Source organism: Rhinatrema bivittatum, chromosome 3 (assembly GCF_901001135.1).
Source record: "Rhinatrema bivittatum chromosome 3, aRhiBiv1.1, whole genome shotgun sequence".
NCBI classification, from domain to species: domain Eukaryota; kingdom Metazoa; phylum Chordata; class Amphibia; order Gymnophiona; family Rhinatrematidae; genus Rhinatrema; species Rhinatrema bivittatum.
The window spans coordinates 176,129,465-176,144,403 of NC_042617.1; the positions used below are offsets into that span (position 1 = coordinate 176,129,465).

At 42.2% G+C, this 14,939-nt stretch overlaps 1 protein-coding gene across 1 annotated transcript in view; it reads right to left on the reverse strand.

Moving 5' to 3' along the window:
• Nucleotides 1-11,975: 11,975 nt before the first annotated feature.
• Nucleotides 11,976-14,939, reverse strand: part of LOC115087156 (cytochrome c oxidase assembly protein COX20, mitochondrial) — an 80,126-nt gene continuing 77,162 nt past the window's right edge. Inside the window, exon 5 of the mRNA XM_029593954.1 lies at nucleotides 11,976-14,297. Coding sequence (XP_029449814.1) covers nucleotides 14,168-14,297 — 130 coding nt within the window. The 3' untranslated portion in view covers nucleotides 11,976-14,167. The remainder of the gene's footprint in view (nucleotides 14,298-14,939) is intronic.

The window sequence follows — 14,939 nt, forward strand, 5'->3', positions numbered from 1 at the left end:
CTATATGACTTGTTAAAAGAAAATCTAATGCTCTAAAACATGTATTTACTGCACATCACCAGGAAAAACTTTTTCAGAAATAATGCGAACCTTTTCTCTTATTCTCCAGTATCTATTTTGGATTATCTCTGGGGATTTTTGCATTAATAAAAGATCTCAACTGAATGGGCTCAAAGAAAACATATCTATTATTATTTAGCCTGATTACACATTTACTGGGATATCTCACTATAAAATCTGCTCCCAGGTCTCTGACTTCCTGTTGCATTGATAGAAAACTTTTCCTTCGCAATTGCGTCTCCCTGGCAATATCCGGATACACCCAAATTTTCCCACCAAGAAAATTTTTTGATCGATTGCGAAAGAAATGTTTTAAAACTAAATCTCTATCTGCTTGAAATATGACTGAAACCAATAATGTTCCTCTGAAATCTACTTGTTCTGGTATAGATTGTTCCCAAAACTCCATCAGATTTTCTCCAACTCCTTGCATTTGTTTACTATTTTCTTGATTCCTATTTTCTTTCCAACCTTCATTTAGGAAGTATATTTTTGCAATTGGTGGAATTGCTTCTTTAGGAAGTAAAAGAGTTTCTGTGAGATACCGCTTAAAAATATCTAAGGGAAAACTTAATTTTATACCAGGAAAATTCACAATTCTCAAATTTTTATATCTGATTTCATTTTCTAAAGTTTCAATTTTCCTAGAGTTTTGTGTTTCTCCCTGCATTATTTTCCCTTGTATTTCTTGCATTTTACATACTTTATTTTCTATTACCTTTACATTATTGGTATTCTCATTAACAACAGGTTCTAATTTACATATATGATTTTTGGTTTCAGACATTTCTGCCAACTTTACTATTGATGAATCTAGTGAAGTCAGTGCCTTCCATACCAATTCTAATGTAATTTCTTGCTTTGATACCAGCTGTAAACCCAGAGACTGTACATCCAATTTAGATTCTTGAACCTGTTGTTTCAGATTCAAGCCCTCTCTATCTATTGGTGATGATGTCCTTGGCATATAGTCTGGAATATCTCCCCCAGCTGCTCCAGATATTTGCTGTTGCAGTTGGGTTTCATTTCCAGACTGTCCAATGAACATATTAGCAGCCATTCATACATCTTTATTCACCCCGAAGGAGATGCTTTCAGTCACCAACTTAGGATTACCTGCTGTCTCAGACATCTGATGCTGTTGACTGCTAGGATGAGTGGGAATATCTGGAGCTCCGGGGCTTAAGGATGTATGTGAGTCCAGCATTGAAGACGTGTGCTCGTCGTTTATCAATGCAACGGGCTGCCTACTCTGAGTTATTTGATTTGTAGGAGAGAAAAAAACAGTTATGGGAGGTTGCAAGGGTACTGTCGCTGGGGCAGTCGAGGTCTCTGCCCTAATCTTCCCCTTGCGCTTTGTATGAGGCATTAATTTTGAAGAAAAAAAAATATATACCTTCACTTGTTCCCCTCTACCAATTGCTCACAGTTAGAGCATCAGAGGAGGCTGAAAAGGTTGAATCCAAAAATTTCTTCTGCAGACTCCCCGAAGCAGACCCGCGCCGGCGTCGACTGCGCGCCGCAGGAAAAGTTCTTTAAATAGCTTCCTGGGTCTGCAGTCGTAAGGTTCAAGGTGTTACACCAGAAACAGTCCCAGTAGAAACAATGATCCGCTGTGAAAAGATAGCCGTTGGGGCCAGCTACGGCTTGACCCCCGGTAAGCAAAGTTCTTCCAATTCGCCTCAATGAGAAAAGTAAGGGAAAGCACTTAAATACCTTCCTTTAGCATCAAGGTGTCACACCAGAAACAGTCCCAGTAGAAACAATGCTCCGCTGTGAAAAGATAGCCGTTGGGGCCAGCTACGGCTTGACCCCCGGTAAGCAAAGTTCTTCCAATTCGCCTCCGTTTTTTTTAATTTATATTAGTTTTAATCATTGGGTGGTGTTTGTTTCTGCTGTACTGAAATATTTTATTGAATTTATTTATTTAGTAAGTTTTATATACAGTCACTAAGACAAGCCATCATAACGTTTCACATCACAATAAGAATGAGCAAACAATAATGCAATGACAAATGCAATCATAACATTCGTATACATGAAATAAAAACTATTAAAAGTAATAACTAAAAATCAACAATAAAATAAGGCCTAAAATTCATAAAGTAAACAGTAGTATAAAATAAAATAAAAATTCATTAAGTTATAATTAACTACTATTAACAAAATTAAGGCTTAATAGTGTACTATTAAAATACAAAGTGATAAAAGGCACAAAAAAACAATAGAAACAATCTAAGCAGGGTAAACACTAAAATGCATAAAATATGGAAAAAATACATAAAAAAAGCAGACTGAGCTCATACCGTATATGCCTCGCTAAAAAGCAAGGTTTTTAAATCATGCTTAAACTTTCTAAAGTTGGTCTCAAGTCTCAAAATTGTTGGTAGCATGTTCCAGATTTTGGGTCCTGCCAAAGATAATGCTCTCTCCCTAACTTGGTTCAAATGTGCTGAGTGAACAGAGGGTAAGGATAGTAAGCCCTTATTTGCAGAACACAAATTTCTTTGTGGAACATGCAATCTAATGGCTGTATTTAACCAGTCTACCTGGAAGAGAAGTCCATTACCTGCTATTAATTAAGTTGACTTAGAAAATAGCCACTGCTATTACTAGCAACGGTAACATGGAATAGACTTAGTTTTTGGGTACTTGCCAGGTTCTTATGGCCTGGATTGGCCACTGTTGGAAACAAGATGCTGGGATTGATGGACCCTTGGTCTGACCCAGTATGGCATGTTCTTATGTTCAACAGCAACTCACGTGAATCCCAATTACGATAAATACAGAAACTATGGCAAAAGTTCAAACGTGATAATCCAAAAATGCCAATAGTATGTCACAATCTGAATAGAGATGCTCAAAATATACGCGGAAACGCCATGGTTTAAATCTCAAATCAAGACGAACTACAAATACAACGCTGAACTAAGCCCTTGCGAAAGAACAACGGGAGTTCGAAACATGGTTCCATGTTGGGCATGTTTACTGTCCTTGGCTTCAGCGAAGTTCTTAAGTTAAGTTGTTGAATTTAAAAAAATCGCATGCTTTGCACATCGCATAAGAAAAAATATATAAAAAAATTGGACTTTGACCTATGATTAAATATAAGGCCACTCATCCAGCATATCTATGCATAAGATGAAGCCTATTATGACAGGTCATTAATACTTTTGAGCGTCTCTATTCAGATTGTGACATACTATTGGCATTTTTGGATTATCATGTTCTTATGTTCACCATGTATAAGTTTGTCCAGGATGCAGAGTTTTAAATTTCACCCGTGATTCAATGGGTAACCAGTGTAGGTCAACTAAAGTTGGAGTAATATGGTCAGTGGGAAATCTATAACATTTTCAAATTCTTGGATTTCTATTCATCAGATGTTTTGAAATATTTATTTTTTATTAGCATGGTTTTACTATTAAGATTCATGATTTATATTTCATAATTATATTTAATGTTTTATGAAGAATGGTAATGCTTTGCTGCATACAAGCATCTGGCTTTGTTGCAGTTTCCAGTTCAATTTTTATCTGCACATTTCTGTTTGTTTTATGATCTCTTTATTCTGTATTTGTTTCCATACCTGTGGGAATATTTTGTGTAATCTATGAGGTGTTAAATATCATCTAAGATCTTATATCCATTTTCTAAATTTGCTGATGAAGCGCTGTTAAACAATTTAAAAAATAGTTTTGCTGAAAGCCTTGAACAGTTCTAAGCAATTTGCATATAGTGCCCTTGGGAATTTTTCTTGTAATGTCTTATAGCCAAGTTGCCAGATAGTTATTCAGGCCATGGAATGAATAGTCTAGATGTGTCCTCTATTTCTTGGTTATTTAGACAAAATTTTAAATTTGTGTTTAACATATTTTTGCTCACTTCTTTTTTTTTTTTATTTATAATTTTTCAAATTATAACATTTACATCGAATGATATAATCATGAATACAGTTAAAGAAGAATTTATATATTTAATACTAACATGGTAAAACAAAATATTTCTGTACTAGCCCACATCTAGGAGAAAGGAGGAGTATAGACATTGAGTGCTAGTCAATTATTTATCCATCCCATTTCTGTAATTACTGAGAAGTCTGAACTTTATCCCCAATAAAACGCTGTAACTGTAAAGGGTCAAAGAAAATGAACTTATTTGATTGATATGTAATCTGGCATTTACATGGGAATTTCAAAAAGAAAGTAGCATCTAAATCCAAGACTGCCTGTTTTAATGATAAAAATTGTTTCCTCCTTGCTTGAGTTACTCTTGAAACATCAGGAAAAATCTGTATCTTTTGTCCACAAAAATTAAAATTTTTGTTTTGAAAATACTTATTAAAGAACAGATCCTTATCTTTTTTTTAACAGAAAGGAAACAAGCAGGGTGGCTCTAGATTCAATATTATCCAAAGAATCCTCAAGGAAGGTAGACACACCTGGACTCTCTAGTGTGTCTACTCCTCCTTCAGCAGTCTGTGTAATTTTCCTAATAGGCAAGTAATACATTTTTGAGATATTGGGTATAGCCTGAGCTTCATATGAAAGAATTTCAAATAGATATTTCCTAAACAATTCTATCTGACATCAGTCTAGATTTAGGGAAATTTAATAAACGCAAGTTATATGATCTCATATCGTTCTCTATCATTTCCATCCTAGAGTGCAAAGTTAGATTATCCTTTATAAAGGTTACATTAGTTGCCTGTATATTTTTAACTATAGGATTCAAATTTGCCATTGATAGCTCAATTTTTTCAGTTCTATTATCTAAGTCCATCAGTTTTTCCCTGGTTTCTTCTGAAAAAGTATGAACTTTAGATACCGTCCCAGAAAACTTCTTATCCATACTCATCATTAATCTCCACAAGTCCAACATAGTAACATTTTCAGGTTCTGGCACATATTCTTCCACAGTTGTATCAAACACAGGAACCGTTGGGCACGGAACAACAATATTTCTAACTATACCCTCATTTCCTACAACATTGCCACTTTGGATATTACTCCCAGGATTATCAGATGCAACAAATTCAGGGAGAGATGTTGTGAGGACTTGGGGGTAGTGGGTGTTGCTGCCATAGCAGCCCCTTCTATTAATCCCCCTACAACGGATTCACCCATCCTAATAATGTGTGAGTCCATTGGTCCAGTTCTTTTTTACATCGGAGATGTTGGTGATGAAGTAATGTTCTTAGACTTACGTTTCCTGCCCATTCTTTTTCTTTTACCAGGAGCGTGCGGCTTCGGCTGCGCGCCGCAGGGCTGTGTTCTTTATTGACCCGCGGGGGTGCCTCCCAGAGACGTCACTTCTGGGTCCCGCCCCCTGCCCGGGTCTCTCCTAGGCAAAAGTCAGGTAAAGCTTTTAAATTTAACCAGCGGCAACAGCAGCAGAGAGGGAGCTTCTCCAGCACTCTATCCTTCTCACTCCTCACCCGATTCGAGTGCCGCAGGGCTGTGTTCTTTATTGACCCGCACGGGTGCCTCCCGGAGACGTCACTTCCGGGTCCCGCCCCCTGCCTAGGTCTCTCTTCGGCAAAAGTCAGGTAAAGCTTTTAAATTTAACCAGCGGCAACAGCAGCAGAGAGGGAGCTTCTCCAGCACTCGATCCTTCTCACTCCTCACCCCATATTTTTGCTCACTTCTGCTGGTGATGTGTGATCCAGGGATACGTGACTGATAGAAAGTGAAAAAATGTCTCTGTTGATGCAGCATTTCTATACCTGCCTGGTAGAAAAGGCTCGACCGCCGCAGTAGTCAAGAGCAAGGAGAGCTCCTTTTGAAGCAGCTCTAGATTCAGCAATTGACCCCAAAAAGGGTCCTCTGGGTGATTTGGTGGACAAACTAACAGAAATGGGAATCTGGGCCATTCTGTGATCCAGTTAAAACCCCGTCCTAGAGGTTGACTGGGTTGCCATCTGGGGCTTTGGTGCCCTCTGCTGCCTATAGCAAACACGAGGGGCCTGCTGTGGTCTGGACCAAGGGGGCAGAGGATGCCACCTCAGGGCAGAAGTGTTTCCTCTGCCCTAGCCTTGGATACCTCCTAGATGAGACTGGGTCTGGGGTGGCAGTGGAGAGTTGCTGGAGAGTCACACAATGTTTACATATTTGCACCACTGTGTTCTTGCCTCTATCTGCAAAGATTCTCTTCCATGCACAGCACATCAGTGAACTCTCCTGCACTACAAATTGGAGATCGGAGGCTCGCAGCCAGGTGAGCCTACAAGCACCAATCCCCATGGCAGACACTTTCTGCTTCTTCGAAAACATTGTAAGTTGAGCGGACCCTGTGTTTTCCACACCATCCCCTGATTCACCAGTGACTGGAGGGTGTCTTGCTATTGTTGAGGCAGCTGTTCAGACATTTTCTGCACCTGCTTCACTATGTTTTGCGTGTACTGGCTCATGAAAACCTGGTGGGTCACTATGAACAAAAGTATAGCATCCTGAAATACTTTTCTCCCAATAATATCCATGGCTATAGGATCTCTCCCCAGGGGCACTGAGAAGTGGGTCCTAGACTGCTTGGCCTTTTTGAGAGCAGATTCAACCACCATTGATTGGTGGGGAAGTTGATGCTTGTAAATCTGGGGGCCTTCTGGATAAGATAGACTGCAGTCGCCGCCTTATTGATGGATGCCACTCCCACGTCCTCATCAAGACCTCGTAAAAAAAAAAAAAAAATCTAATGCAGTGGGACTGGCATGATTTCCTTGGGGGGGGGGGGGGGCTCCTTAAGTTAGAGGTTGTCCAGCATCTTATTTCTGGACTCCTCGTCCATCTGCAACATAAAAGGAATGGACTTGGCCATTGCCATTACAAATCCTGTGAAGGAGAAGTCCTCTGGTGGAAACTTCCTTCTTTCTAGTGAAGGAGAGGGGTCAAAGGGAGACCCATCTATTCCTCTTCATCAGCGACCTCTATGTCCTCACCATACCCCAGGAACCTGCCTCACTGAGAACGTCCGATGAGGGATCCCTCTATGCTCTGTTCCCAACCAGTGGTTCATAGACCAGGGCAACTAGCTATGTGGGCTTGGACTCCAAGGAACAGAAATGCCCCAGGGAAGCTTTTGTTGCATGTGCTGGCCGCGGCAGACCCGCAGCCCAGCTCCCTCACTTCTCTTTGCCAAATCCAGCGTCTAGTTTCATGTCTCTGGCAGTGGTGGGCCGCTGGCTCCGTCCTCGGGCCACCCCCAGTGCTCAGGCTCCTGCTACAGGCCTCTGTGCTCCGCATCCGGCCTCTCTGCATGGCCCACGGAGAGACACCGCTGTTCAGCGCCGCGCCCTCCCTAAGCGCGTGCATATCAGTCACTTATGAAGGGCCCACGGCGGGAACTTGGCCGCGGCCCCAGATGATGACATCGCCGAAGCTCCAGTACTTAAGGCCAGGCTCGGCTCCTCAGTCGCCTTTGCAACCGGTCTCCATGCTGGTCGTGTACTTCGTTGCCTCCTGGTGATTCTTTTGCGTTCCTGGTTCCTGATCCCTGCAAGTTCCAGTTCCTGTTCTCCTTCGTTCCTGATTCCTAGTCCTTCGCATTGCCTTACTACGCTACGGATCCTCACCAAGCCCGGACCTCTGCATTGCCAGACTACGGTACTGATCCTCTCCAAGCCCGGGCCTCTGTTTTGCCTGACCACGCCACTGCTCTTCTCCAAGCCCGGACCTCTGCTTTGTCTGACCACGCCACTGATCCTCTCCAAGTCCGGACCACTACTTTGCCTGACTACGCTATTGATCTTATCCTCACCCAGACCTCAGCCTTGCCTTGCCACCGCTCCTTGATTGCCGCCGGCTCAGACTCCAGTTTGCTCTACGACACTTCTTCAGTCTACGTCCTGGACTTGGCCTATTCAGGCTTTGGCCTGTTCTTGCTCGGGCGCCCCCTATCTGACTTTGGTTCTGTTGGCGCCTGGGTCTCCGGGACTCCGCCTCGCCCAGTACAGACTTCTCACCTTCGCTGTTGCTGCCTCTGGGCTGACCTCTCTACCTTTCCATCGATGACAACATACGGAGGCCCACCTAAGCCCAGCCGCCCCCGGTACCCAAAGGCTCAACCCGCAGGGAAAGAGGGCTGGTATTGGTGAAGCGCCAGCCAGCCTCCGTCCATCAGCCCACTCCGCCTGCCGTTGGTAGGGACCCATAGGATAAACCCCACCTCTGCACAAGGGTCCACCTCTAGCGCAACAGGTTGCAAAGACCATGGACTCGGCGGAGCCGAGTGCCCTCCAGGCTATTCCTGGCCTAGCTTCAAAGGTACGAGAGCAGCAACAATTTCTTGAGGCACTGGCCTCCTCCATCAAGTTTCTGCATGCCCGGCTTGATGCCCAATCCATTAATTCAGTTCCTGTACCGGGTTCCTCTTACCAACAGCCATCTCCCTCCACTCCTAGAGCCTTGTTGGCCCTACCAGCTCTGCCTTGTTTTAATGGTGACTCCAAGCTCTGCAGAGGTTTCATTAACCAATGCTACATGCAGTTCTCCCTGCAGCCCTCCATCTTCCAAGATGAACTTACGAAACTCATCTGTCTCATCTGGATGGGAAGGCGTTGGCTTGGGCCTCACCCTTATGGTAGTGATCCGATTCACTACTGCAAGAACATTCTAGATTTGTGGCCGTGTTTCGGCGGACCTTTGACGATCCTGGGTGGAAAGCACTAATCTGTTACACCTTCGTCAAGGCCAAAGGAGCTGGGGCAGTTCTGAGCCAACATTCAACCTCTGGATCCCTAGTTCCGTGCTCGTTCTACTCATGCAAGTTCTCTGCCGAGGAACAAAACTATAGCATTGGAGACTGTGAATTGCTTGCTATCAAGTTAGCCCTAGAAGAATGGCGCCTGTGGCTAGAGGGCGCTCAGCATAAATTCACAATATTCACCGATTACAAGAACCTGTTTTGTTTTATTCTCCATTCCTTTCCTAATAATCTGCAGCATGCCGCAGATACAGTTCTTAATCGATATGGGGTCTAGTTACACAGATATCAATGGATTTGCATAATCAATTAAGATCTGTATCTGCAGCATGCTGCACCTGTACACTGTAGTGAAATGACATCACAAATATTTGGATGATAAAATATAACAAAAGAAGTTACAGCAGTCTAATGTTTGAAAGGATTTGTTCTGGTGATGGCAGTGAAATAATTGCTCAAGAAGCATAAGAACATAAGAAATTGCCATGCTGGGTCAGACCAAGGGTCCATCAAGCCCAGCATCCTGTTTCCAACGGAGGCCAAACCAAGCCACAAGAACCTGGCAATTACCCAAACACCAAGAAGATCCCATGCTACTGATGCAATTAATAGCAGTGGCTATACCCTAAGGGCCGGATTTTAAAAAGGTTACACGCGTAAATCCGGACCTATTTTAAAATGGCCCTGCGACGCACGTAAAGCCCTTGGACATGTGTAAGTCCCGGGGTTTTACAAAAGGGGCGGGGCGGTCTGGGGGCAGGGGCGGAGCTAGAGGCCTCCAACAGAGCGACCATTGCTGCTGTGTTGGAGGATTGCGTGCCGGCAGGCTGCCGGCACGTGCAAAAGGTAAAATAAAACTTTTGGGGGGGTTAGACTAGGGCTAGGGGGAGTAAAGGTTAGGGGAAGGGGTGGGAAGGTCCCTTCCAGGCCGCTCCAATTTTGGAGCGGCCTAGGAGGGAACAGGGGAAAGCAGTGTGGCTTGGTGCGCGCACTGGGGTAGATTTTAAAAGGGTTATGCGCGTAAACCTTTAAAAAAAACCCCTTCGCGCGCCGAGCCTATTTTGCGTAAGTCCCAGGGCTTTCCTGGGGGGGGGGTTAGGTAGGAGAAGGTGGGGGGAGGCCGAAGGAAAGTTGCCTCGGAGGGAATGGGCAGCGCGCGCAAGGCTCGGCTCGCGCAAGGTGCACAAATGTGCACCCCCTTGCATGCACGCCGACCCCGGATTTTATAAGATATGCGTGTATCTTATAAAATCCAGCGTACTTTTCTAAAATCTACCCCAATGTGCACAATTGTGCACTCCCTTGCGAGTGCCGACCCCTGATTTTATAACTTGCACGCGCAAGTTATAAAATTGAGTGTACAAGTGCACGCACCTTTTTAAAATCTACCCCTAAGTAAACGATTAATAGCAGTTAATGGACTTCTCCAAGAACTTATCCAAACCTTTTTTGAACCCAGCTGCACTAACTGCACTAACCACATCCTCTAGCAACAGATTCCAGAGCTTAACTGTGTGTTGAGTGAAAGAATTTTCTCAGATTAGTCTTAAAAGTGCTACTTGCTAACTTCATGGAATGCTCCCTTATCCTTCTATTATCCGAAAGTGTAAATAACCAATTCACATCTACTCATTCAAGACCTCTATCATATCCCCCCTCAGCTGTCTCTTCTCCAAGCTAAACAGCCCTAACCTCTTCAACCTTTCCTCATAGGGGAGCTGTTCCATCCCCTTTTTCATTTTGGTCACCCTTCTCTGTACCTTCTCCATCACAACTATATCTTTTTTGAAATGTGGCAACCAGAATTGTACACAGTATTCAAAGTACAGTCTCACCATAGAGCGATACAGAGGCATTATGACATTTTCCATTTTATTTACCTTTCCCTTCCTAATACTTCCTAACATTGTTTGCTTTTTTGACTGCTGCAGCACACTGAGCTGACGATTTAAAAGTATTATCCACTATGATGCTTGGATCTCTTTCCTGGGTGGTAGCTCCTAATATGGAACCTAACGAGTAACTATAGCAAAGGTTATTTTTCCCTATGTGCAACTCCTTACACTTGTCCACATTAAATTTCATCTGCCATTTGGATGCCCAATCTTCCAGTCTTGCAAGGTCCTCCTGTAATGTATCACAATCTGCTTGTGATTTAACTACTCTGAATAATTTTGTATCATCTGCAAATTTGATAACGTCACTCTTCATATTCCTTTCCTGATCGGAAGAAAATAAGAGATTTGTCCTAGTGCTGGCTGAAGATTTCCTCTTTCATTGAGAAAATGATAATAGTATATTCTGGATGGCTAGGTATTGGGGTATATGTATTTTAAACAAAAGTTTAAAAAAATCTATAAACATTTTTTATATTTATGGAGAAAAATTATAAAATGAATGCAAGTGAGCATTGTGAATTAAGTAAATTATATTGTAGTACTGGGATATTAATATTGATGATAGTGGTCTGCATATTATGCCAACATTGATATGTTGATTGCTTCACATCTCAACCAGCTCCATAGGTCACTTTAGTGTTCATCAACTTTTTATAATTAACCATGGATCAATACATTTAAATGTCAAAAAGGAGGGGATCCAAGATAGCAGAAGGTTGAACGTACTGACCTGGATGAGTTCTGTGTTTTCTTGCTTTTCTTCTACTTGCAAGTATAGTTAAGCAGAAAGGAAGGGCAAGGGCTTTTTCCCTGTAACTCATGCCTACCCTAGATCCTTCTCAGCTGACAATTTAAGGCTCTCTCAGATCAGGGACTAATGCTTCAGTGGCTGGGGTTGATAGTGGAACATCTCCCTGTACAGAAGTGGATGCTTCACACAGCCCCAAGGTGCATAGCATCCTGGTGATTCTGGGAGGAGCTGCATTACTGCAGCAGCTAGATTCTGTGACTACTGCAGGAATTGATCAGCTATCGGAGCCTTGTGGGGAAGTTGCTTACGTAGCTCCCTCCCAAGCTTTGATTACAGAAGGAGCCCTCTGGTGGCCTTAGCATCAGTGGTGGAGCAAGATGGTCAGATGGAAAAGGTGCTAGTGTAGCCTTTCCTAGGGGAGTGTTACTGGTTCAGACCGTGTACACTGGTATCCTTGCCAGGGGCTCTGACCTGGGGGGCTAATCTCATATAAACACACGCAATTACTGGGCTTATACCAGTGGGGCTTGAACGCAGGAGCTTATTCCCTACACAAACTTTGATTCAGTACATCACGGTTCCAGGTATTTAAGAAAGTGAGTTTATTTGAGCAATAGGAGAATAGAACAAATAAAGTCAGATTACACAGAAGTAATAGACAATAACAATTGCTACATAGATATAAAAAGCTTACATTTCCAAAGGATCAGCCATACCATCACGTCCAGGGCTTTCTCTCCCCTCTCTCACTTTCTCTCCTTATGCATTACAAATGCTTGTGGGGAAAAAGTGATGTTCCCTCCCTCTGAGTTCTTATCAAATTTCATACACAGCTGTGTGGCCTTCACTTTCTCTCTCAAGCTTTAGTATAAGTTAGTTGCTAATTTTCTCATCATAGATTTAGTGGAATAACTAAATAGACTCTTGCCTGTTCGAAAACATTTCACAGTGCAAAACAGTAAACAGGAGTTCATTCAGAGGTTGGCCTGTGGCCTTCAAACTAGTTTGTGTCTGGGTGAAAACTCTGAATCCATATGGCCTTCCCTCTATATACATCCTCAGCAAAAGTAAAAAAGACATGACTCCAACAGGGAGCTCCTGGAATACATGTGGGTGAGTATGGCTGAATCACCTGGCATCAGGAAGAAAATATGCATTTTAACTTCTATGTCCCAAGTGGTTATACTACACTGTCTGTGAATTGCCATTACTTTGCTGGAGCATTTTTTAATTCAGTGAAAGGATAAGGAGTTGAGGTTCTCTAAGGAACTGAAGGTGCAAGTACATCAACACATTAAGTATTGAGAGCAGGTTGGAACATTTATGTTGTTAGGTCCAGAATATCCAAACCTGCATTATTATCCTTAAGGATGCTTGTCATACATAGTAAACTTAAGTCCTTGAAAGCAGGGGAGATGTTTGAATTTGTATCTCCTCAATGTTCCTAAATGACCAGTGTCCTCCCCTAAAGGTATGCTCAAGCGATATGTCCTAGAACTCCTCAGCATTCCATCTGATGTGCCTCCTATAAGTAGGGTGTTTTATTTGTCAACAAAGTGCTCAACAGGAGATGAAAAAGGGACCTGAGGCTGAACATCTCTCAGTGGACAGTTTGAAGCTGTCAGAATTACTAGGAAGTTCAGAGTGGAGTGTGGAAGCCAGAGCTGCCTTCATAGTTATATTTGCATTAGAATATGATCATAACTGGACTTTGAAGTTATTTTTTAAATAAAAGATGTTTTTCTTGGGCAAAAATATGGATGTTCTTGATTTTTTTTGCTTTGATTTCCTTGTGTGGTAAATATGAATCTAATACACAAATATTTTATGAACCAAAACACAAAGGTATGACTGGATGCTAAAAATCCAGCTGACAGGGTAGTTTAAGTGGAGTCGGGTCAACCACTAGTTTCTCCTTTTCGTTTGGCTACTTTTAAACTTAAGTCTCTTCATGTGTTTGTGTTTGCTTGTTTTCTGCAGTTTAGTTACCATTTGTTTTTGCTTTATAATTTTACAATTGCATCAGCTCCTATATTCTCTTTATCCACCTCTCTTTCAGGACAGATGTAATTATAACTGTTTTCTTGCCATTTTTTTAAATTTTGTTCTGTTCTTCTTAGTTCAAGTATGTGCTTGGATGTATTTTTTTTATTCATAAATAAGTTTTAAATATCAAACCCATATTAAAAATACACCGGCAGCAAGCATTTTCCAGCATAAAGGAAGTTCTATCTAGAGGAAGAAGTCATGAATAAGTGATTGAAAACTAAAGCATAACACCTTTGGAAAGAAGGGGGGGTGGTAGATTCACGGAACAACCTCCTGTGGATGCGATGGATGCTAAAACACTAACAGATTTAAGAAAGCAAGAGTACAACCATATCACACTTCAGTTGCTGTAATTTTTTTTATGTTTATTTTGGATATACAGACATTTCTTAAAACATATACAGATTCTTCATAGGGAAATATTCTAGTTCATTTTCAAAACAAAACAAAAAAAACTAAACTAAAAATAAAAAAACCTTAATTTAGTTAACACTTTCTGTCAAAGCAAAAAACCAAGAAAATTCACAAATGTGAGAGGAAACATATCATGCTGAAGAATGAACTGCAGAAGAATAGTAGTGCTGGCATGTGGTCAGAGCCATACAGTTTAAGGACCACCCTCACCGGAAGAGTTCAGAAGAAAAAGAAATCTGACATGATTTACGTTCATCTAAAAGCCACTCCTTTGGTTTCAATTGTGTGAGCTATTGCCTTAATTGTTGCCATTTTGTCGTCTTTCAGGATCCAAACTGCTGCCCTCAAACAAGACCTTGTTTCTCATCCCTTCCTGAATAATTTTCTGTTGTGATCTCAGCTTTGCATTATTGTATCTGCAGTATATCCTGAAAGAAAGGCAGACAGTACATCAGGGTTGATTTGCCTTGTAATAGTTCATCAAATTATATATATATATATATATATATATTTCTCACAGGACAAGCAGGATGGTTGTCCTCACAAATGGGTGACATCGAGGATGGAGCCCAACCATGGAAAACTTATGTCAAAGTTTCAGGAACTTTGACTGGCCCCTACTGGGCATGCCCAGCACAGCACTAACCCTGCAGCCAGCAGGGGTCTCCCTTCAGTCTTCTTTTTTCCGTGTAGCAGTTGCCACGCGGTTAAGGAGCTCTTACCACATTCCTGACAGGAATCTCTTCAACTTTATTCTTGAAGAAAAAATTGCCCCTCAGGGGTCTCCCTTCTTCAATTTTTACTCCGCGGTACTTCGGTAAGTTTTTTGCCGTCGTTTTTGTCGACTACCGTCGAATTTGGCCCTCGAGGCCTGTTGGCAGTCGACCGTCCCGCGGCTAAATTTTTGGCCTATGGCCATGGCGTCGGGGTTCCGTCGGTGCCCAGACTGCACACGTACTATTTCCATCACTGACCCACATAGAGTCTGTGTTTTGTATTTAGGGAGTGAGCATGATGTCCTGACTTGCACCAAATGTGCCTTAATGACACCAAAAGGTCGCAAAGCTAGA